Below are 25050 nucleotides of genomic sequence, written 5' to 3' on the forward strand. Positions count from 1 at the left end.
ATGCCTAACCAGCGAGGCTCAAAATAAATATGGAAATTGAATATGGAAATATTTTTGCCCTAAATGCGTTTCAATGTGAGTTGCTATTGTTAATGAAGTTATTTTCCTCCATCCAAATAAATCCCTTATGAGACCTATACTCCAAGATAGATGAAATCAAAAACCAATATGATATAGGCCTATGTAAGGTTCTGTATTTATTTTCTTAGTCAACCTTGTGTTCTGTTTCTTTGTGTTCTTGAACGTAGCCCTGTCTTACATTTTTGTTCATTGATCATTTGACACCTTTTTCTCCCTGAATATTCACTACAGCCTAACAACTCTTCTCCACAAAGACAGACACCATCCATCACCATCACAGTATATCAAAATGAAACGTTCCACACAATTGGTTGTAAAAAAAAAAATCCACCATTATGAAAAAGACATTCAATTAGGTGAAGGCCTATTCCAGACCTGGGTTCAAATACTATTTGAAATCCTGCCCAAAACTTTAGCTGTGCTTGACAGAGTTTGCCTGTAGCTTTAGAACCATAAGAAAACGACCCTGTCCTCGCCCACCTGGCACTCCAGGCAAGCTAAAATAAACGCTCAAAGTGTTTGAAAGATTTCAAATAGTATTATAAACACTGGTGTAGTACAGCTGAGACGCTAGAAGTCTGTGTATTGTAGATGAGAAAAAGTGGGCTCTGTAAAAGTCAGCAGGATAATAGTTTGGTCTAATTAGGACCGAGATTAATAAGATGCATGCTCTGCTGCCCACTGTGCCTTCCCGGGAAACCAAACGCCACTGAGGTCAGTTCATTAAGAGTCTCTCTAGTTCTCCCTAGAGCAGACAGTGTGTGTGTCTGTATGTGTATGACTTTGTGTGTGTGTGTGGCTGCAGGCCATGGCCCTACTAAGAGGAGAGAGGCAGGTAGTCAGGCCTGAGAAGAGCCCCTCGGTAGCCTTCTGTCCCGTCTGTGATGAATGAGCAGGCTAGGCCCCTTACATGAACTGGTGTGTAAAGTCAAGAAAGCATTGGCCCACTGACGAGGGAACTGCTCAGAGCTGTGTGTGTGTGTGTGTGTTAAACTGGTCAATTCATGGTATGCATTACCACAGGCTTAAAGATTGTAATTGTTCACAACAGAACTGGTGTAACTGAGTGCAGAATAGTGTCCACTGCCTGAATTGGAGATGTGTATCACAACAACACTGTCTCTTAAAACTAACCTTCAATCAAAGCACACAATCCTTAGTTTTTCAGGTGAAGTTAAAAGGTAATTCAGATCTGTATTAAGGTATTTGTAAGCCATAGCATTCGAAATAATCCATTCGGGTATATTGAATTGGTGTATATTGCAGACTGTGCCTTTAAGAAGCCTGCGCAGGGAAATGTGTAAACTCCACTGTCCAACCCGTGACTGTGTTGCAACTTCTTCACCTTATGCCAACGCTACTGAAAATGTACTGTAGGTTGTTAAAATTAAATAAAAAAGAAACACTGACTGACTTTATCTAAGGTAGTCTGAACTCTGAAACATTACACATGATACATTGAACAAGTTCGGCTCCAAGTCTATACTCACACCTGTGTTAATGTTGGTAATGTTGTCGTGCACACGTCCAGAGTGTTCTGCGGAAGAGCCATCGGAATTCCCCCGAGTCGAGGCAGGCCAGATTCTATTCCACAGCGCGACCCTGACAGACAGAATGTAGTCCATACTGTGCAACTCGTACGAATATCACAACATGGATGGTTGCACCTTAGTTATCACTAACAGCCGTTTAAAAAATAAGCCATTTCTGATATCACTGTCATAACTCAATCGCGATAAGATCTAGATAAAACTCTTTAAAAAAGTGTAATGCAGTGAAACCAGCACACTTCAGCAGACGCAGAAATAGGAACTGAAACAACTTGTTCTTCCCTGATGACGTACCTGTCTGGCGTCAAGCAGTGCCCCGCACTCACTGCAGTCAATGGATAGATATTATTGATTTGTATTTTAACCTTTATTTAACTAGGCAAGTCAGTTAAGAACAAAGTCTTATTTACAATGACGGCCTACCGGGAAACAGTGGGTTGACTGCCTTGTTCAGGGGCAGAACGACAGATGTTTACCTTGTCAACTCGAGGATTCGATGTTCAAACCTTTCGGATACTAGTCCAATGCTCTAACCACTAGACTACCTGCCGCCCCAATGATGAACAATTATATTACAAAGTTGTGAAAAATACAAGATCATAAAGCGCATTATGTAGCTACAAAATCCGACCTAAGCAATTAATACATGTTTATTGCTATACATTGTTATAGGGCATTGTTATATTGTTTATTTTCTCATATTTAGCCTATGCCTTGGCCTAGAGGTGGTAAGTCCATTATGAAGATGGTTATTTAGGTCTTATAAATGAGTGACTGTCTCCCTAAATGAGAGGTCTGAACCTTTATGTCATGGTGTGTACTCACCCTGGAGGGCTTCTGTTTCACCCCTATCTGTCTGTTTCCCCTCAATTGCTGCAACTTGCACTTCTTTACTTAAAGATGACATGCATGACAATCATGGGAACTGAACAAATCTCACTCTCATCTTAATAACATTGTATTCAATTGAGGTAAGCACATAGCCAGGCAGCCACTCCACTTAAAATAAGTGTCCCACCATACAGCATAAGGCCAGGGACTCATACTATTACTGCGGCATATAAGTGTCTCTTCAGACACCAAGGGAAGAAGATATGGCATTTGGAATGGGTCAATGTGTGTGGAACAGTGAAAAACCCAACAGACAAGGTGTAATAATTGGGGAGCAGAATTAGAAACTGGAAACAGCCAAATGCATTATTCATCAGCAGAGATATGGTAAGAAATGAAAGAGAGAAAGACAAATTAGTTTTTAAAACCCTGAACTGGAAATAAAGTCATGTAAACGAATGTATCGATACAATGACCGCGTTCTCCAAGGTAAGACATATGTTGTGCTCCATCTGCTGGTTACAATGAAAAGTGCAGCCTGGTTTATAAATCACCTATTATTTTTAGGGGCGCATGGATGGGTGACAGATTAACTCTAAATTGTGACAAAGCAATAGGTCAACATGGGCACATCCAGAGCCATATAAACAGAGTCAGGCAGAGTCTGGCCCCTCTCAAGGTTTCCTCCTATTACTAAGGAAGTGTTTTGGTACTTAACAACAAGTTATAAAGCATTGTAAATGCAGGCTTTTGGTAAAGTGTAAGAGATTGCCGAGGGTTGCCGAGATTAAGTAAACTGTTACCATTGATTTGTAACAGTACCACAGAGTAAATTTGGCTTCCTCTCTGTCTGGCCCCGTTTCATAAACACAGAAATTATTTGACAGACTGATTGATGAACTCTCAATCAATAACACTGGTAAAGTTCCTAGTTCCAAGGTGAACGTGATGATGGATGAGGCTGCCTACAGTATGAGCTCTTAGTTGAGGGATTACAACTTGCTTTCTGCTCCATAGTGATCTTGAACAGCATCCCCTGTCTGGGCCCCTGGGACGCTTGGTGCGGGGCAGTGTTGTTGTGATGGGTTTGGGACAGACCACCACCTGGGGCTTGTTGCTCTGTAATATATAGCTACTAAAGCTGTAAAGCTGCCCAGAGCAGTCATCAAATAATCTGTTACTTCCACACACAGAGGGGGATTGGGTTTCCTCCCTGAGCTCTGTCTATTGCAGCCCAATAGGGGAAGAATTAGATACACTCTCACCATACCATCTAGCTCTGCTCCAGGGCATTAGTGTGCATTCCTCCTCTAGTTAGTGGACGAATGCGCACCAACGACCTGGACCATAGCTACGTACCATCCAGAAGACCGACTGAACTGTAACACAGTCTGCTTATTCAGCCCTGTTGAGTTTTCCCACCTGACTACTCTAAAGGCTGTGTAATTAAGCTACTGTGTAAGTTGAGTAGTTTATGAAACATCCAGAGGCATTAAATAAAATGAGCCTTATTGAGTGAAGAGATTAAAGTCTTGTTCGGTTTCAAACAACATTAAGTTTGGGTGTTTAATGTGTCTCTCCTTTCACATTAACGACATTAAGGAGGTTTGTATCTGATTAAACGAGTCTTCTACTGCCATTGTATCCATTCTAATGGGACCTTAGAGTTTATTCTAACTTCTGTAATTTGGTTATTAGCTCAGCATATTAACAACTGTTATACATTATATAAATGTATCGAAATTGTAAGAATCTCTAGTTAAGAGGACCAGCTAAGGTTTGTATTAGGTAACTATTATTAGGTAACTACTTGTCTCTCTGGTCCTAAGCAATCTCTTCATTACCAAGCACAACACAACTTGTTGTACAGTGATCCATGCACAGAGGACCTAGTGTTACCAGCTGCCTCTGTAAGCCCTAGCCTAGCAGGCTGTGTGTGTGTGTGTGTGTGTGTGTGTGTGTGTGTGTGTGTGTGTGTGTGTGTGTGTGTGTGTGTGTGTGTGTGTGTGTGTGTTTGTGTGTGTGTGTGTATGAGTGAGAGAGGCTTTGTCATCGTCAGAGATTGATGCTGAGACTGGGCAGAGTGTTCATCTCACCAGTTTCCAGTGAGAGCCAGGTAGGCTGGCTGTATAATCCCCAGAAGAGGAAGGATTTCATTATGAAACAACAAACAACAAGCCCACAGGCAGCTCCCCCGTCAACCGTCTGGTTACATAACCTGTTCACAACACATTGTGAAGACACATACACAGATGCACACACACAAACATCTGTGAATTTCTCAACAACATAAAACAACATGTAAAAAACAGAACAAGAAAATCACTCATGCGATACAATGCACCTGCTGGCAAACACAAACAACCCACGTTTCATTGTGTAATAATTAAGAGAGAGGGGGATTGAGGTTCTGTACCGTACGCATATGGACTGAAATAAGTGTTTATAATTAGTTAGAATATGAATAGAGAGTGCTTGGAAATGAAAATTACATTTCTGTGTGTTCCATACACCGTGTTCCATACAACTGTCTTTGGGTCTTAGAAAAGCACTATATACATACAGTTGAAGTCAGAAGTTTACATACACCTCAGCAAAATACATTTAGACTCAGTTTTTCACAATTCCTGACATTTAATCAGAGTAAAAATTCCCTGTTTTAGGTCAGTTAGGATCACCACTTTATTTTAAGAATGTGAAATGTCAGAATAATAGTAGAGAAAATTATTTATTTCAACTTGTACTTCTTTCATCACATTCCCAGTGGGTCAGAAGTTTACATACACTCAATTAGTATTTGATTGGCATTGCCTTTAAAATTGTTTAACTTGGGTCAAATGTTTTGGGTAGCCTTCCACAAGCTTCCCTCAATAAGTTGTGTGAATTTTGGCAAATTCCCCCTGACAGAGCTGGTGTAACTGAGTCAGGTTTCTAGGCCTCCTTTCTCGCACACACTTTTTCAGTTCTGCCCACTAATTTTCTATGGGATTGAGGTCAGAGCTTTGTGATGGCCACTCCAATACCTTAACTTTGTTGTCCTTAAGCTATTTTGCCACAACTTTGGAAGTATGCTTGGGGTCATTCGCCATTTGGAAGAACCATTTGTGACCAAGCTTTAACTTAACTGTCCTGAGATGTTGCATCAATATATCCAAAGATTTGCACCAGTCCCTATTGCTTCAAAGCACCCCCACAACATGATGCTACCACCCACGTGCTTCATGGTGTTCTTCGGCTTGCAAGCATCCCCCTTTTTCCTCCAAACATAATGATGGTCATTATGGCCAAACAGTTCTATTTTTTGTTTCATCAGACCAGGGGACATTTCTCCAAAAAGTACGATATTTGTCCCCATGTGCAGTTGCAAACCGTAGTCTGTTTTTTTATTGTGGGTTTGGAGGAGTGGCTTCTTCCTTGCTAAGCGGCCTTTCAGGTTATGTCGATATAGGACTCGTTTTACTGTGGATATAGATACTTGTGTACCTGTTTCCTCCAGCATCTTCACGTGGTCTTGTGCTGTTGTTCTGGGATTGATTTGCACGTTTTGCACCAAAGTACGTTCATCTCTTGGAGACAGAACGTGTCTCTTTCCTGAGTGGTATGATGGCTGCGCGGTCCCATGGTGTTCATACTTGCGTACTATTGTTTGTACAGATGAAGGTGGTACCTTCAGGTGTTTGGAAATTGCTCCCAAGGATGAATCAGACTTGTGGAGGTCTACCATTTTTTTTCTGAGGTCTCGGCTGATTTCTTTTGATTTTCCCATGATGTCAAGCAAAGAGGCACTGAGTTTGAAGGTAGGCCTTGAAATACATCCACAGGTACACCTCCAATTGACTCAAACGATGTCAATTAGCCGATTAGAAGCTTCTAAAGCCATGACATCATTTTCTGGAATTTTCCAAGCTGTTTAAAGGCACAGTCAACTTAGTGTATGTAAACTTCTGACCCACTGGAATTGTGATACAGTGAATTATAAGTGAAGTAATCTGTCTGTAAACAATTGTTGGAAAAATTACTTGTTGTCATTGTCAAGTCTTGACCATAGAAAGCCTGTATTTTCTTTGGTAGAGTAGGTCAGGGCGTGACTAGGGTTTTTAGTCTAGTCTATTATTTCTATGTGGGGTTCTTTGTTTAATTTTCTATGTTGGTGTTTGTGTTTGATTCCCAATTAGAGGCAGCTGGTAATCGTTGTCTCTAATTGGGGATCATACTTAAGTAGCATTTTTTCCACCTGTGGGTTATGGGATATTGTTTATGTTTAGTTGCCTGTTAGCACTGCATTGTCGTCATGGTTTGTTTATTCTTTATTGTTTTGTTTTACTCTCTAATAAATAATGTGGAACTCTACATACGCTGTGCCTTGGTCCGTCTACACTAACGATCATGACAGTCATGCGCAAAGTAGATGTCCCAACCGACTTGCCAAAACTATAGCTTGTTAACAAGAAATTTGTGGAGTGGACCGCAAAAGGAGTTTTCATGACTCCAACCTAAGTGTATGTAAACTTCCGACTTCAACTGTATCTATTATTACAATAGCATAACAGAGGGAGGCCAGTAAAAAGAGTGTTAGCACTAGGATGATGTGAGAGAGACAAAGACTGTTTACTGTGGTTAGCACTAGGATGATGTGAGAGAGACAAAGACTGTTTACTGTAGTTAGCACTAGGATGATGTGAGAGAGACAAAAACTGTTTACTGTAGTTAGCACTAGGATGATGTGAGAGAGACAAAGACTGTTTACTGTAGTTAGCACTAGGATGATGTCAGAGAGACAAAGACTGTTTACTGTAGTTAGCACTAGGATGATGTCAGAGAGACAAAGACTGTTTACTGTAGTTAGCACTAGGATGATGTCAGAGAGACAAAGACTGTTTACTGTAGTTAGCACTAGGATGATGTGAGAGAGACAAAGACTGTTTACTGTAGTTAGCACTAGGATGATGTGAGAGAGACAAAGACTGTTTACTGTAGTTAGCACTAGGAGTCTCTCAGAGAGAGAGACGGGTCTTCACAATGGCTGCAATCACAGGTGGAACCGGGCCTGTCACACAACACCTCCTTCTCTCGGGTAAATCTCTTCATTGGGAAAGTATATCTTTCTCTCCAGCCCCTCAAAGCTGTCAACAACAGCATCACAACAGATGATTCTGTTTCTCAGAAAGCGGTGCCGAATATTCATGAAGCTATGAATCCATGTTGTGCAAAATGTCTGTTAGGAATGTGACAACGCCAAATTGAATCATGTGGAGCAACTGGCTGTCTGTATACATCACATACGGGAACTTATATAACCATCATTAATGTCACTTAGTCATTCAAATGGCACTTTATTCCCTACAGGGCACATAGTGCTCAGGTCAAAAGTAGTGCACTATATAGGGAATAGGGTGAAATTTGGAATGCACACCTTAATAACTGCCATTACTCACAGTTGGTTTAAAACAAGCTGTCCTCATTTGAAAGTCTGCTTTCAGTCCTTTGTCTTTTCTCATACAAAATGGAGTTCTAATGCTCTCCTATAACAAGAGCTTTTTTAGGACCAAAGCAAAGCTTGGTTGTGACTCAGCCACAGCCACCGCCAGCCCGCCACACTCATTCCATCCGTTGCCTTGCTTCCTCTTTTTCCCTCTGTTGTGATAGATCACTGCATTGTGAGAGCTAGAGCCATCTTTCACCAGTGACTATAAACCCCAGTCCCCCTGTCCCCGGCTCATGGTCATCCATCTATTCTCCTGTGGCCGTGGGTGTCTGTACTGTGGTTGTCTCAGGCTCCACTGGGATGCTGGGTGGCCCCAGGAATAATGACCAGGGGTGCACAGTGACCATCAGCTCTCCCTCTCTTGTTCTCATTATGATATGATGAGAGGAGGAGAGGAAGAGAGGAGAGGGGATGTGGAAAGTAGAGGTGGAGAAGAATAGAGGAGAAGGAGAGGAGAGGAGGAGGGGAAAGAGGATAGGAAAAGAAGAGGGGGGTGATGAGAGATGGAGAGGAGAGGGGGAAAGAGGATAGGAGAAGGACAGGGGAAGATGAGAGGTGGAGAGGAGCGGAGAGGAGGAGAAGGAGAGGGGAAGATGAGAGGTGGAGAGGAGAATTGTCTGTCTGAGAAAAATTTCATTTCAGGAGGTAAAGATGAACATCAGAGATGCACCACTGCTCTCGTCACGCAGGCAATTTATTAAAACAAAGTCTAGCCCCACTATAACGCTGACAGCTCCACAGGCGGAGACAGGGAGTGGGAAGAGACAGGGAGTGGGAAGAGACAGTGAGTGGGAAGAGACTGTGGGGGAAGAGACAGGGGGAGGGAAGAGACAGGGAGTGGGAAGAGACAGGGGGGGGGGGGGGCAGTAGGGGAGAGACAGGGAGAGGGAAGAGACAGGGGGGGAGACAGGGGGGGACATCTCAGTGAAATGAATAAAATCAATAATATTTTATGTTACCTCCATTGAACTCTGCGGCTGGAATTAATTGGTTTCTCTTTAAGTCAGACACACTCATATATTTCATCATTATCTTAAACAGACTCCCAAGAATCATAATGCCAAAATGGACGACAACTGCTGCTCTTCTTCCTCCCTCTCCTCCCCCGTCATCTGGAGTATATGGGCAGCTGACTGATACAGTATGTGCATCACAAATGGCACAATATTCTCTATATCCCTATGGGAACTGGTCAAAAGTAGTGCATTATATAGTGAATACAGTAGAATGACATTTGGGACACAGTGGCAACTTGGATTTAAGAAGGCATCACCCAGTCTATTTGGACACATCACCCAGTCTATTTGGACACATCACCCAGCCTGTCCCGCCCATCAAATTGACAAACATGACAAAGGGTCTGTACTCAATCCATCTATCTTAAAACACTTTTGACACTCTCTATCCATCACTATGATATCACTGCTTCCATCCACAACACAGGGCCTAAATTGGATGAGCTGAGAGTTGTTGAGTTGTTGCTATTGCCATTATATTCGCTACTGTCACGGCTGTTGGTGGAAGAAGGTGAGGACCAAGGTGCAGCGTGGTACGTGTTAATAATTCATTTATTAGCAACTGAACACTAAATACGAAAATGACAAAAAGAATAACCGAAACAGTTCTGTCTGGTACAGATACGAAACAGAAAACAACTACCCACAAAACCCATGTGGTTTTCTGTTTCGTATCTGTAACAGACAGAAATGCTCGGTGCCAGCGTCCCGCATTTGTCGGGTGGAACGGGGGGGGGGGGGGGTACGGTCACTCCCTGGCCATAGAGAGGCTTTGTATTCTCTATTTTGGTTAGGCCAGGCTGTGACTAGGGTGGGCAATCTATGTTCTTTTTTCTATGTTTTTGTATTTCTTTGTTTTTGGCCGGGTATGGTTCTCAATCAGGGACAGCTGTCTGTCATTGTCTCTGATTGAGAACCATACTTAGGTAGTTCTTGCCCACATGGGTTTTGAACTGTTTTGGTTGTTCTCTTTGTTGTTTTGTTATTCAGTGTTCTGTTCTATTAAATAATGATGAACATGTACCACGCTGCACCTTGGTCCTCACCTTCTTCCACCAACACCCGTTAGAGCTACAATATAGTCAGATAGCGATAGAGACTATTATCATGTAGGCTGAGACCTCTATCACATTTCTTTGGGACAGTAGAACTGATTGAAAGAGTCCAAGCGAACATGAAACACTATAGTGTATAGTCTATACTCTGATGCAGCACCAAAGAGAATGTTCTGGGCCGACACACTAACATTCAACGAAATGTAATGAATGCACTGTCCACTGACCCATGTTGTGTAGACTGCATACTGCACTGTTAGCTAAATCTTGTCCCACAGCTATATTCTTCCCCTTGGATAAACCAGTACATGGTCAACCCGGGCCCCTGGATTGTAATACAATACAAAGTCTAATTAGAATAAGGAGAGGGGAGTAACAGGAGGGGGGTTGAGATGGTGGATCGCAACAGTGGCGTGTATTCATGGATGCCAAGGGAAGCCAAGCTTCCCCCAAAAGTGACAAATAAAAAAAATATTATAAAATAATGTATATTTTTCATCTCTGTGTTTCATAATTTTCCTTCAGTTTGCAAGAGGCTGTATCTCACCGGAGAAAGCATCCAAACAAGCGAAACAGCGCCCCTCTGTCTCTGTATGTGTAGGCAAATTTATCCGATGCCATCTGGTCAAAAGGAGTTTGACATTGTTGCAGACCGTAACATTGAATGAAAGGCAAGCCAACAAGCATTTTTGGCTTCCCTTGATACATTTTTAAAATAAAATAATAGCCAATCAGCGTTGAGCTAAACTGAGTAAGCTCAACTGTGAATGGTCCTGGTGTACCAAAAAAAAGTGTCAATGTAATTGACAGAAACAACTTGAATTGCTGCATCTCATTGTGTTGTTGTCCTCTAGTGGCTAGCTACAGTAGCTAGTCAAAATGTATCCTTTGCTAAATTAGCCATGGCTAGAGATAGGGATTTGGACTTGTGGTTTTACTTAATTCTCCGTACTGGCCAATGATTATAACAGCGATTCTGATGCAACCATAAATTCATACATTATTGCATCAGAGGATGGAAGTTCAATAGGCAGCTAGATGTAGAAGGCTAATGTTAACTAGCTAACGTTGCCCATGAAAGGAAGTTAGGGTAGCAAACAAACAACACAAAATCAAAGCGTGTATTGTATGAGAGTCATAGACTGTTTTGTCAACATGAAAGAGAGAAGGATGGCATTGAGGTTTTAATAAGTTCTTTCCACTTGTAAGTGTACACACACACACACACACACACACACACACACACACACACACACACACACACAATGCATAGGTGATTTGATGATGTTGAAGTTGAAATGGGGCTGGAATAGTGGAGGCAGCTCCTACTTAGGAGTATATTTCACAGTCGCAAGACAGTTAACTAACAGGTTATAGAGCAAACAACACAATTATCACAACACATAGATTGTAATAGATTGTTTTTTTTCTGGCTTGGCTTCCCCAGTGATTTTACCCACGCATCGTTACTGGATCATAATTAATCACATGCAGCTAAAAGGGGTGTTCACATTTCAAGGACTGCAAGGCTACTGTTGGACCTGGCCCTTCCCCATGCCTCGGCCGAGGAGCTGCCTGCACACTAAACTCTGACAAGACACTTCCTAAGAGATCTGGTCAATAACAGGGGTCTAATCTAGTGCTAATCACCTACTTAGAGGAATCAATCAACATACTCCTGTTATGGGTCTGTATTATGGGAAACATGGACGGACAGTTTCTCCATTGAGGAAGCATTTTAGTCTAGGACTAGACTTAATCTGTGTCTGGGAAACCCGCACAGAAAAAATGACGTGTGTGCCGTAGCCAGCTCCTATGGCTAAATAAATGTGTAAATAACCTTAAAGATTGTATGAATGGCAACATTTTGTATGCTCCTTAATGGCATCAGGCTTACAAGTGCTATTCTGAAACTAATTAATATAACACTGAATATGCAAGAAGTAAGCAAACATTTAATGGGTAACAATAAATACAACTCTTACCGAGTTGATCCTGCTGCATCAACGCATGTGTGTAAAACACAAACACAGGACGGTGAAATATAGCTGTTTCAATGTAATGGGATTCCGTAAATTCATGAGAAAAACGAAAACAAATATCAACAGTTATTTGGAGAGGCAGGTCTTATTTCCCCCTGATGTAAAATGAATCAATAGGCTAGTAGTGGCACTTCCTGTATACACACACACACACACACACACACACACACACACACACACACACACACACACACACACACACACACACACACACACACACACACACACCAGGAAAAACGGCTTACTCTTCATTTGAGCTGTATGTAATCAATCCCTGGCATGGGACGGCAGGCTGGCTGGCTGCAGACTAAGTGTGGAAACAGTGGCGCGGTGGCATTTATAAATTGAACGCAGATTGGAGGAGAGGAGACGAGGGCTGCAGAGAGACTTCACGTCAACGTAATTACACCACTGGAACAAAGGCAGATATTTTACAGTACACTGCAGTAAATTCAGCTCCCCACTGCTGAATTGACCACAAGAGAAAATAAAATGTTTTTCATTGCTGGGTAAAGTTGAAACTCTCCCATGGCCATTGTTATGAATCCCATTGCCACTGTCATTGAGCTATAGTTCTGTCCAAAATGGCACCCTATTCCCTAGAGTGCACTACTTTGGGCCCTATGTGCTGTCATGACTTGGCCTGTGGGTAAGGTTTATGACCCCCCCCCCATAAATACCTTTCTCCCTTCCCTCTCTCTTGACTCTACAGAGGGACTCTTGAATAGCCTTTGTTAAACAGAGATTGTGGGAACATCAGAAGGTGGGGGGAAATTAACCATATTTTGGTAATCCAACCAGTTGAACATATGTGTTGGTACTTAATTAATGAATATGATGTCAGTTCGGTTGTCATCTGAGACTTTCTCATCAATGATAGGATGACATAAACGGTACAGTGGAAAGTCTACACATTATAGTTATCAGATTCACGTTGAATTGTTGTGCAATTTAAATGTTTGAATATTAAATTATTTGGGAGGGGATGAAATGTGATTTTAGCTTCTAAAATGTGGGAATTGGGTATTCATGAGTGAATTAGGCCCGACTCAGTGGCCCGCCCACGTGAAGAGACATTGGTTATAAACTATGAAACACGCCTTCCTCTCCCTTCCTATATAAAGCCTTGACGACAATATAACTTCCTGTTCCAGGTACATTAGTATGACAATCCGATGTCAGAAGGGTTCAGATAATAACTACAGAACGAAGCAAACCTCAGCGTGAGCTTTGGTTGCTAATGGTATGAACTTTGCACTCTTATTCACTACAGAAGTGATGCCTCCTAGCTGTTGAGTTAGCAGCGGCCACTGTAAACGTGGGCTAGGATAGGACGAACAGAGGACAGGAAGATCTCTGTTGGCCAACACGACCAGCATCTACGACCAACCTACCGAAGCGCAGCTCAGAGTAAATATTTATTGCATTTTCCTTTTCCAAATGGGCGGTAATTTAGAATGCATAAGATTCTGTATTTACGATAGAGTAGTTGCCTACGGCCCAATAGAGACATCGCTTCTCCCTTTGTTCTTCAGTCTTCCCGCTCTTTCACTCAAACCCAACCCACTTTCTTTGTGTAACCAGCTGTCATATCTGTTCCGTCCGCTAGGGACGTTTTCCTTTATGACATAATTTGTAATCAATGTATGATTCATTCTGTGTATATGTAATTCTGTGTGATTAGTTAGGTATTTAGTAAATAAATAATTAAACCCAATTTTGTATTGCTGATTCAACTTGTTAGCCAGGGTTCGTGAAGATAACCAAGAATTTACAACTTTCAAATGAGACTGAAATAAGGTGACGATTAATATTGACTGCTATTGATGTAAAATATTACTAGGTCTTTAAGAGTTTATTCGGAAGATAACTGCTCCATAAATATTATTTTGTGGTGCCCCGACTTTCTAGTTAATTACATTTACATGATTAGCTCAATCAGGTAATATTAATTACAGAGAAAGGATTTTATAGAATACATTTTATAGAATACATGTCATATCACAATCCGGCATAGCCAAAGACACGACAGTGCCCAGGTCACAAGTAGTGCACTAAAATGAGAATAGGGTGCCATTGGGACGCAGTGATTTAACCGCTCTATGACAAGGGCTTGAATCTACCTGAGAGTTGTTGATTCATATAACAGACCATTGAGGATAAAATACTCTATTGCTGTCCTTCGTATTGTTAGTGATACTGAGTCTTAACGATAGTCCCTAACGGAATCATGTAGATGGAATACACAACAATTAACATGGGATAGATTTGGAAGCTATCCATGCCCCAAAGAACATCTGCACAATATTTGTTGTGGTGCTATTTAGTATAGTGTCATATCATAGGCCAATGACATTGAGATTAAAATGAGGAGGGGTGTTAGTGTCAGACCAGAGGTGTGTGTGCGTGCATGCATGCGTGCGCAAGTGTGACACACAAATCCCAACATGGAGATTGATTATCTGGCTAACCATGCTTTATAGTAGCTCCAGTTAAAAGTATTATTGTATCTCTCTCAAGCTGTAAATAGCAGGAAATCCTCCACACCCACCCTTTAATCTGGGGTAACATTGAAAAGAGACACAGCAACCAGTATGCCACATTATCAAAGCCTTGTCTTGTGTTGGTCTGGACTGATGATGGTCTTTGGTCTGTGCTCGATACTAACCATAATTCAGTCAAACATCTCCTTTACACAGCCTGTGCCCCAAATAGCACCATATTCCCTATATGGTGCACTACTTTTGACCGGCGCTCATAGGGCTCTATTCAAAAGCAGCACACTATGTAGGGAATAGGGTGCCATTTGGTACACAGCCACAGAAAAGACTGTCCTGAATGGAACAAACCTGTTTATTGTTTAGATTGATAAAACCAAGAGCTACAACGTCTGATTTCATTTGCCTTGTAGGACAATGGAAGCATGGCTGGTGTAATGGATAGCTGTGACCCACCTGGTCACTAAATCTTTGCCACCGTGAGATATGCCTCTCAATAATTCAGACGGTTAATGAATGCAGTGTGGGTGAAGGGATGTGGAGAGAGAGACACAACAAGAGAGAAAGATAGGGAGAAAGAGAGAGAGAGAGAGAGAGAGAGAGAGAGAGAGAGAGAGAGAGAGAGAGAGAGAGAAAGATAGAAAGAAAGAAAGAAAGAAAGAAAGAAAGAGAGAGAGAGAGACTACTAGAGAGAAAGAGAAATAGAGAGGGAAAGAGAGAGGGAAAGAGAGAGGGAGAAAGGTTGAGAGAGCACTACATCCACAAAGACAATAATATGTAATGACGAAGAAAGTTCAAAGCTCCAAACACAGAAAACAGAGGTGACATTCAGTCTTATAACCAAGTTATCATCCAAGCTAGCCCATGTCTCCCAGGGGATGAGTAAAGCATACCATTAACCTTTGAAAAAAATGCTTCCAAGCACAGTCATAACTTTACTTGTAATTTTTTACTTTACCTAATTACTTTAAATGGGCACAATTAAACATCTGAGACTTCCTGCTGCCTGACTGGGGCTGCATCTGAAATGTCAACATAGTCCCTATATATTGCATCCTGAGCTCAGGTCAAAAGTAGTGCACTATATAGGGTGTCATTTCAGACAAGGTCTGGAACACTAACTCTGACAGAAACACACTGGGTGGCAGACAGACACTGGGTGGCAGACAGCCAGACAGACAGACACCAGGGGGCAGACAGACAGACAGACAGACAGACAGACAGACAGACAGACAGACAGACAGACAGACAGACAGACAGACAGACAGACAGACAATATGAAAGAGAGGTTGAACAGGCTGGTAATAGGGGTTGCGACAATGGCGGCGGATAGTTTCAGAAATAGAGGGTCCAGATTGTCAAGACCAGCTGATTTGTACGGGTCCAGGTTTTGTAGCTCTTTCAGAACATCTGCTATCTGGATTTGGGTAAAGGAGAAGCTGGGGAGGCTTAGGCGAGTAGCTGCGGGGGGGGGGGGGGGGGGGGGGGGGAGCTGTTTGCCGCGGTTGGAGTAGCCAGGAGGAAGGCATGACCAGCCGTTGAGAAATGCTAGTTGAAATTATCGATTATCTTGGATTTATCAGTGGTGACCGTGTTACCTAGCCTCAGTGCAGTGGGCAGCTGGGAGGAGGTGCTCTTGTTCTCCATGGATTTTACAGTGTCCCAGAACTTTTTGAGTTAGAGCTACAGGATGCAAATTTCTGCTTGAAAAAGCTGGCCTTTGCTTTCCTGACTGACTGCGTGTATTGGTTCCTGACTTCCCTGAACAGTTGCATATCGCGGGGACTATTCAACGCTATTGCAGTCCGCCACAGGATGTTTTTATGGTGGTCGAGGGCAGTCAGGTCTGGAGTGAATCAAGGGTTATATCTGTTCTTAGTTCTGCATTTTTTGAACGGAGCATGCTTATCTAAGATGGTGAGGAAGTTACTTTTAAAGAATGACCAGGCATCCTCAACTGACGGGATGAGGTAAATATCCTTCCAGGATACCCGGGCCAGGTCGATTAGAAAGGCCTGCTCGCAGAAGTGTTTTAGGGAGCGTTTGACAGTGATGAGGGGTGGTCATTTGACTGCGGACCCGTAGCGGATGCAGTCCTGCTACAGCTAAACCATAAGGGATTCACAACCACCCTGCTACAGTTAAAGCATACGGGATTCACAACCATCCTGCTACAGCTAAACCATAAGGGATTCACAACCACCCTGCTACAGCTAAACCATAAGGGATTCACAACCACCCTGCTACAGCTAAACCATAAGGGATTCACAACCACCTTGCTACAGCTAAACCATAAGGGATTCATAACCACCCTGCTACAGCTAAACCATAAGGGATTCACAACCATCCTGCTACAGCTAAAGCATAAGGGATTCACAACCACCCTGCTACAGTTAAACCATAAGGGATTCACAACCATCCTGCTACAGTTAAACCGTAAGGGAATCACAACCACCCTGCTACAGTTAAACCATAAGGGATTCACAACCATCCTGCTACAGTTAAACCATAAGGGAATCACAACCATCCTGCTACAGTTAAACCATAAGGGAATCACAACCACCCTGCTACAGCTAAACCACAAGGGAAACACAACGACCCTGCTACAGCTAAACCATAAGGGACTACTGATGGTCCTACTGATGGTCTTACTGATGGCCCTACTGACGGTCCTACTGATGGTCTTACTGATGGCCCTACTGACGGTCCTACTGATGGTCTTACTGATGGCCCTACTGACGGTCCTACTGACAGTCCTACTGATGGTCTTACTGATGGCCCTACTGACGGTCCTACTGACGGTCCTACTGATGGCCCTACTGACGGTCCTACTGATGGTCTTACTGATGGCCCTACTGACGGTCCTACTGACGGTCTTACTGATGGCCCTACTGACGGTCCTACTGACGGACCTACTGATGGTCTTACTGATGGCCCTACTGACGGTCATACTGATGGTCTTACTGATGGCCCTACTGACGGTCCTACTGACGGTCCTACTGATGGTCTTACTGATGGCCCTACTGACGGTCCTACTGACGGTCCTACTGATGGCCCTACTGACGGTCGTACTGATGGTCTTACTGATGGCCCTACTGACGGTCTTACTGACGGTCTTACTGATGGTCTTACTGATGGTCCTACTGACGGTCCTACTGATGGTCTTACTGACGGTCCTACTGACGGTCCTACTGATGGTCTTACTGACGGTCCTACTGACGGTCTTACTGACGGTCCTACTGACGGTCCTACTGGCGGTCTTACTGTCGGTCCTACTGACGGTCCTACTGACGGTCTTACTGATGGCCCTACTGATGGTCTTACTGATGGTCTTACTGATGGTCTTAGTGATGGTCTTACTGATGGTCTTACTGATGGCCCTACTGACGGTCCTACTGACGGTCCTACCCTACTGACGGTCCTACTGACGGTCCTACTGTTGGTCTTACTGATGAACCCTATTGACGGTCCAACTGACGGTCCTACTGACGGTCCTACTGACGGTCTTACTGACGGTCCTACTGACGGTCCTACTGGCGGTCTTACTGACGGCCCTATTGACGGTCCTACTGACGGTCCTACTGTTGGTCTTACTGATGGCCCTACTGACGGTCCTACTGACGGTCCTACTGGCGGTCTTACTGACGGCCCTATTGACGGTCCTACTGACGGACCTACTGATGGTCCTACTGACGGTCTTACTGACGGTCTTACTGATGGCCCTACTGATGGTCTTACTGATGGTCTTACTGATGGTCCTACTGATGGTCTTACTGATGGTCCTACTGATGGTCCTACTGATGGTCTTACTGATGGCCCTACTGATGGTCTTACTGACGGTCTTACTGATGGTCCTACTGATGGTCTTACTGATGGTCCTACTGATGGTCTTACTGATGGCCCTACTGATGGTCTTACTGATGGTCTTACTGACGATCCTACTGATGGTCTTACTGATGGCCCTATTGACGGTCCTACTGACGGACCTACTGATGGTCCTACTGACGGTCTTACTGACGGTCTTACTGACGGTCCTACTGATGGTCTTACTGATGGTCCTACTGATGGTCCTACTGATGGTCTTACTGATGGCCCTATTGACGGTCCTACTGACGGACCTACTGATGGTCCTACTGACGGTCTTACTGACGGTCCTACTGATGGTCTTACTGATGGTCCTACTGATGGTCTTACTGATGGCCCTATTGACGGTCCTACTGACGGACCTACTGATGGCCCTACTGACGGTCCTACTGACGGTCTTACTGACGGTCCTACTGACGGTCTTACTGACGGTCCTACTGACGGTCCTACTGGCGGTCTTACTGACGGTCCTACTGACGGTCTTACTGATGGTCTTACTGATGGTCTTAGTGATTGTCTTACTGATGGTATTACTGACGGTCCTACTGACGGTCCTACTGATGGTCTTTCTGATGGCCCTACTGACGGTCCTACCGACGGTCCTACTGTACTGACGGTCCTACTGATAGTCCTCAAATCAAATCAAATCAAATCAAATCAAATTTTATTTGTCACATACACATGGTTAGCAGATGTTAATGCGAGTGTAGCGAAATGCTTGTGCTTCTAGTTCCGACAATGCAGTAATAACCAACAAGTAATCTAACTAACAATTCCAAAACTACTGTCTTGTACACAGTGTAAGGGGATAAAGAATATGTACATAAGGATATATGAATGAGTGATGGTACAGAGCAGCATAGGCAAGATACAGTAGATGGTATCGAGTACAGTATGTACAAATGAGATGAGTATGTAAACAAAGTGGCATAGTTTAAAGTGGCTAGTGATACATGTATTACATAAGGATACAGTCGATGATATAGAGTACAGTATATACGTATGCATATGAGATGAATAATGTAGGGTAAGTAACATTATATAAGGTAGCATTGTTTAAAGTGGCTAGTGATATATTTACATCATTTCCCATCAATTCCCATTATTAAAGTGGCTGGAGTTGAGTCAGTGTCAGTGTGTTGGCAGCAGCCACTCAATGTTAGTGGTGGCTGTTTAACAGTCTGATGGCCTTGAGATAGAAGCTGTTTTTCAGTCTCTCGGTCCCAGCTTTGATGCACCTGTACTGACCTCGCCTTCTGGGTGATAGCGGGGTGAACAGGCAGTGGCTCGGGTGGTTGATGTCCTTGATGATCTTTATGGCCTTCCTGTGACATCGGGTGGTGTAGGTGTCCTGGAGGGCAGGTAGTTTGCCCCCGGTGATGCGTTGTGCAGACCTCACCACCCTCTGGAGAGCCTTACGGTTGAGGGCGGAGCAGTTGCCGTACCAGGCGGTGATACAGCCCGCCAGGATGCTCTCGATTGTGCATCTGTAGAAGTTTGTGAGTGCTTTTGGTGACAAGCCAAATTTCTTCAGCCTCCTGAGGTTGAAGAGGCGCTGCTGCGCCTTCTTCACAATGCTGTCTGTGTGAGTGGACCAATTCAGTTTGTCTGTGATGTGTATGCCGAGGAACTTAAAACTTGCTACCCTCTCCACTACTGTTCCATCGATGTGGATAGGGGGGTGTTCCCTCTGCTGTTTCCTGAAGTCCACAATCATCTCCTTAGTTTTGTTGACGTTGAGTGTGAGGTTATTTTCCTGACACCACACTCCGAGGGCCCTCACCTCCTCCCTGTAGGCCGTCTCGTCGTTGTTGGTAATCAAGCCTACCACTGTTGTGTCGTCCGCAAACTTGATGATTGAGTTGGAGGCGTGCGTGGCCACGCAGTCGTGGGTGAACAGGGAGTACAGGAGAGGGCTCAGAACGCACCCTTGTGGGGCCCCAGTGTTGAGGATCAGCGGGGAGGAGATGTTGTTGCCTACCCTCACCACCTGGGGGCGGCCCGTCAGGAAGTCCAGTACCCAGTTGCACAGGGCGGGGTCGAGACCCAGGGTCTCGAGCTTGATGACGAGCTTGGAGGGTACTATGGTGTTGAATGCCGAGCTGTAGTCAATGAACAGCATTCTCACATAGGTATTCCTCTTGTCCAGATGGGTTAGGGCGGTGTGCAGTGTGGTTGAGATTGCATCGTCTGTGGACCTATTTGGGCGGTAAGCAAATTGGAGTGGGTCTAGGGTGTCAGGTAGGGTGGAGGTGATATGGTCCTTGACTAGTCTCTCAAAGCACTTCATGATGACGGAAGTGAGTGCTACGGGGCGGTAGTCGTTTAGCTCAGTTACCTTAGCTTTCTTGGGAACAGGAACAATGGTGGCCCTCTTGAAGCATGTGGGAACAGCAGACTGGTATAGGGATTGATTGAATATGTCCGTAAACACACCGGCCAGCTGGTCTGCGCATGCTCTGAGGGCGCGGCTGGGGATGCCGTCTGGGCCTGCAGCCTTGCGAGGGTTAACACGTTTAAATGTCTTACTCACCTCGGCTGCAGTGAAGGAGAGACCGCATGTTTTCGTTGCCGGCCGTGTCAGTGGCACTGTATTGTCCTCAAAGCGGGCAAAAAAGTTGTTTAGTCTGCCTGGGAGCAGGACATCCTGGTCCGTGACTGGGCTGGATTTCTTCCTGTAGTCCGTGATTGACTGTAGACCCTGCCACATGCCTCTTGTGTCTGAGCCGTTGAATTGAGATTCTACTTTGTCTCTGTACTGACGCTTAGCTTGTTTGATAGCCTTGCGGAGGGAATAGCTGCACTGTTTGTATTCGGTCATGTTACCAGACACCTTCCCCTGATTAAAAGCAGTGGTTCGCGCTTTCAGTTTCACGCGAATGCTGCCATCAATCCACGGTTTCTGGTTAGGGAATGTTTTAATCGTTGCTATGGGAATGACATCTTCAACGCACGTTCTAATGAACTCACACACCGAATCAGCGTATTCGTCAATGTTGTTGTCTGACGCAATACGAAACATGTCCCAGTCCACGTGGCCTTTTACTTCCGGCGCCGACAGAGATGGCCGCCTCGCTTCGCGTTCCAGGAAACGATGCAGTTTTTTTTTTTTTTACGTGTTATTTCTTACATTAGTACCCCAGCTCATCTTAGGTTTCATTACATACAGTCGAGAAGAACTACTGAATATAAGATCAGCATCAACTCACCATCAGTACTACCAAGAATATGTTTTTCGCGACGCGGATCCTGTGTTCTGCCTTACAAACAGGACAACTGAGTGGATTCCATGCAGCGACCCAAAAAAAAACAACTCCGAAAAAGAGGGAAACGAGGCGGTCTTCTGGTCAGACTCCGGAGACGGGCACATCGTGCACCACTCCCTAGCATTCTTCTTGCCAATGTCCAGTCTCTTGACAACAAGGTTGATGAAATCCGAGCAAGGGTAGCATTCCAGAGGGACATCAGAGACTGTAACGTTCTTTGCTTCACGGAAACGTGGCTCACTGGAGAGACTCTATCCGAAGCGGTGCAGCCAACGGGTTTCTCCACACATCGCGCAGACAGAAACAAACAACTTTCTGGTAAGAAGAGGGGCGGCGGCGTATGCCTTATGACTAACGTGACATGGTGTGATGAAAGAAACATACAGGAACTCAAATCCTTCTGTTCACCTGATTTAGAATTCCTCACAATCAAATGTAGACCGCATTATCTACCAAGAGAATTCTCTTCGATTATAATCACAGCCGTATACATCCCCCCCCAAGCAGACACATCGATGGCTCTGAACGAACTTTATTTAACTCTTTGCAAACTGGAAACCATTCATCCGGAGGCTGCATTCATTGTAGCTGGGGATTTTAACAAGGCTAATCTGAAAACAAGACTCCCTAAATTTTATCAGCATATCGATTGCGCAACCAGGGGTGGAAAGACCTTGGATCATTGTTACTCTAACTTCCGCGACGCATATAAGGCCCTGCCCCGCCCCCCTTTCGGAAAAGCTGACCACGACTCCATTTTGTTGATCCCTGCCTACAGACAGAAACTAAAACAAGAGGCTCCCACGCTGAGGTCTGTCCAACGCTGGTCCGACCAAGCTGACTCCACACTCCTACTGACGGTCCTACTGATAGACCTACTGATGGCCCTACTGATCGTCCTACTGATGGTCTTACTGATGGTCCTACTGATGGTCTTACTGATGGTCCTACTGACGGTCCTACTGATGGTCTTACTGACGGTCCTACTGATGGTCTTACTGACGGTCTTACTGATGGCCCTACTGATGGTCTTACTGATGGCCCTACTGATGGTCCTACTGGTCAAAGCATCTTGGGTGTGTCCCAGATGGCACTGTGTTCCCTTTTAGCACACAACAACAGAGCAGTGGAAGGATGGAACGACATTATCAGTGTGCCATCATTGTGACCTTTCTGGTCCACAACGACCAGTGTGCGTCTTCACCTTGACTTCATAAGGGTAAGGCTGCCAAAACAGGTCTGCAAAATGAATTACTTACAATCAAAGACACCCCACAAAAAAATGATACTTTAGAAAAAGTGAATTGTCCCAATTCAAAGTAACTGTCCCAATGCATACAGTGTCAGTGGGTGATGACAAGCAGTGGTATACATACTGTAATTGCCACCCCTGGAAACTGTTACTATGGGTAAACACAAGCAACAAACCCCCTTAGACAGAAGAAATACGAGGAGCATGGAACACTCATGTGTCATGAGCAGCATCTCCAGCTAGTCAAGTAGAATTTATAAACGGGCATTTAAAGATAGCAGAAATCCTGACATTGTTCCAGTTAACAGTAGCAGCCAAATCACAACCTGACACACACACACACACACACACACACACACACACACACACACACACACACACACACACACACACACACACACACACACACACACACACACGCATGCATGCATGCACACACACAAAGAAATGTCAGACGCTTTAGAGAGGGCCTTGTGACTCTGTCTCCCCAGAATGACTGGCCACCAGGTCAGCCCTAATAATAGTCAGTCTGCTCACTCGGTCAGACCAGAATATTTGTGTTAGCATGCACCGCCGTCCTCTCTATCTCTGTAGTCTGTGTGTCCACAGAGATAAGTCAAACAGCAGTGCTGTACTGTGATAATACATCTCACCTCACACTGTGGCCAAGGTTGGAGCAATGTACAAATCTGTTGCCTTTACCGTCCTTGAGACAGATTCCCACAACAAACCCCATGGGTCAGAGACACAGCTAATACATTAGGGAATAACGAGTCAGACAGACAGAGAGAGAGAGAAAGAGAGAGAGAAAGAGAGAGATAAAGGAGAGCTACTGTACAAAAGGACAAGGTGAATAACCCTCTCAGAAGCCATTAGCTCCAGCTTCCCACTGACAGACGCTGTGCACCCTTCCAGGTACTTCCAGGCGGTTGGTTACAACTCCTACTCAGCCAGATCCTTCACAGTATCTGCACTCCAAATGGCACCCTATTCCCTATATAGTCTACTACTTTTGACCAGGGCCCATAGACATTGTTTAGTATGTAAGGAACAGGGTTTCATTTGGGGCGTAATCAGTGCCACTGTCGCCTCCCTCATCTCAGAATATCAGTGGAAATTCAAGCGTTGAACCTGGTTGGAGGCTCATTGATTGTGTGGCTATTAAAACGTCTTGATGGTGTAATGACAGCTCTGTCAGGAGGTAGGTTCTGTCACAGACAGACAGCACAACAAGCTGTCATGTCCCCCTAGGCTACATTATTATTTATTCTCCTATTAGAATAAATTAGCATGATAGGATCCAAATGGGCTGGCTGGATATGTTGCTTTAGCCTGAAGGGCTAAATTATAAAGCACATCAAGATAGGGGTTTAGAATGAGGGACCGTCACTAGTCAATGTCTATTTACTTACCCATTATATAGGCCTAATGTCGCAACCTAGAACCAAATCTTGTTAGCGCCGGCTAGCTAACTAACTATTACAATTAGCTAATTGTCTTTATATTTATTGACATGTAGAGATGTATGTTTACGTCTGTCACCAGAGATGATATATTATAAAACAAGTCAATAAAGGACCCACACACTATTCACACTCTTAACATCCATACCCTCACTACTCCGGTAGCAGAGCACTTACACTGTAGCAGGGATTTCAACTGTATTCATTAACACTGATAATTAATCACATAAGCTCAAAGGACAGGACACAATAAATTCACACAGAGCTCTTAGTTGGTTTTACATTATTATGATTTAACCCTGCTGTTAAGCAGTGTTGGGATTAGTTATTTGAAAAGTAAACAAAAGTAACATGTTATTTTACAATATTACTTTGTGTGGAAAGTAAAGCGTTATATTTAAGCAATAAGGCCCGAGGAGGTGTGGTATATGGCCAATGGCTGTTCTTATGCACGACGCAAGGCAGAGTTACTTGACACAGCCCTTAGCCATGGTATATTGGCCATATATCACAAACCCCCGAGGTGCGTTATTGCTATTATGAACTGGTTACCAATGTAATTAGAGCGGTAAAAATCAATGTCATACCTGTGGTATACAGTCGTGGCCAAAAGTTTTGAGAATGACACAAATATTAATTTCCACAAA

General features: G+C 44.0%; 1 protein-coding gene across 4 annotated transcripts in view; it reads right to left on the reverse strand.

The window, feature by feature from the left end:
* The window catches only part of LOC110511207 (oxidation resistance protein 1A), a 190207-nt gene that overhangs the window by 73599 nt on the left and 91558 nt on the right, over positions 1-25050 (reverse strand). Inside the window, exon 1 of one of the 4 annotated variants that reach the window (XM_021592221.3) lies at positions 1574-2065. The exons of 2 other annotated variants lie outside the window; for them this stretch is intronic. In XM_021592221.3, the coding sequence (XP_021447896.2) occupies positions 1574-1706 (133 nt within the window). In that variant the 5' untranslated portion in view covers positions 1707-2065. Of the gene's footprint in view, positions 1-1573; positions 2066-25050 lie in introns of those variants that run through there. One more of the 4 variants, XM_090227575.1, reaches the window with a different exon arrangement.

The sequence above is a fragment of the Oncorhynchus mykiss genome, chromosome 3 (assembly GCF_057628025.1).
Source record: "Oncorhynchus mykiss isolate SJ-2025 chromosome 3, ASM5762802v1, whole genome shotgun sequence".
NCBI classification, from domain to species: Eukaryota; Metazoa; Chordata; class Actinopteri; order Salmoniformes; family Salmonidae; genus Oncorhynchus; species Oncorhynchus mykiss.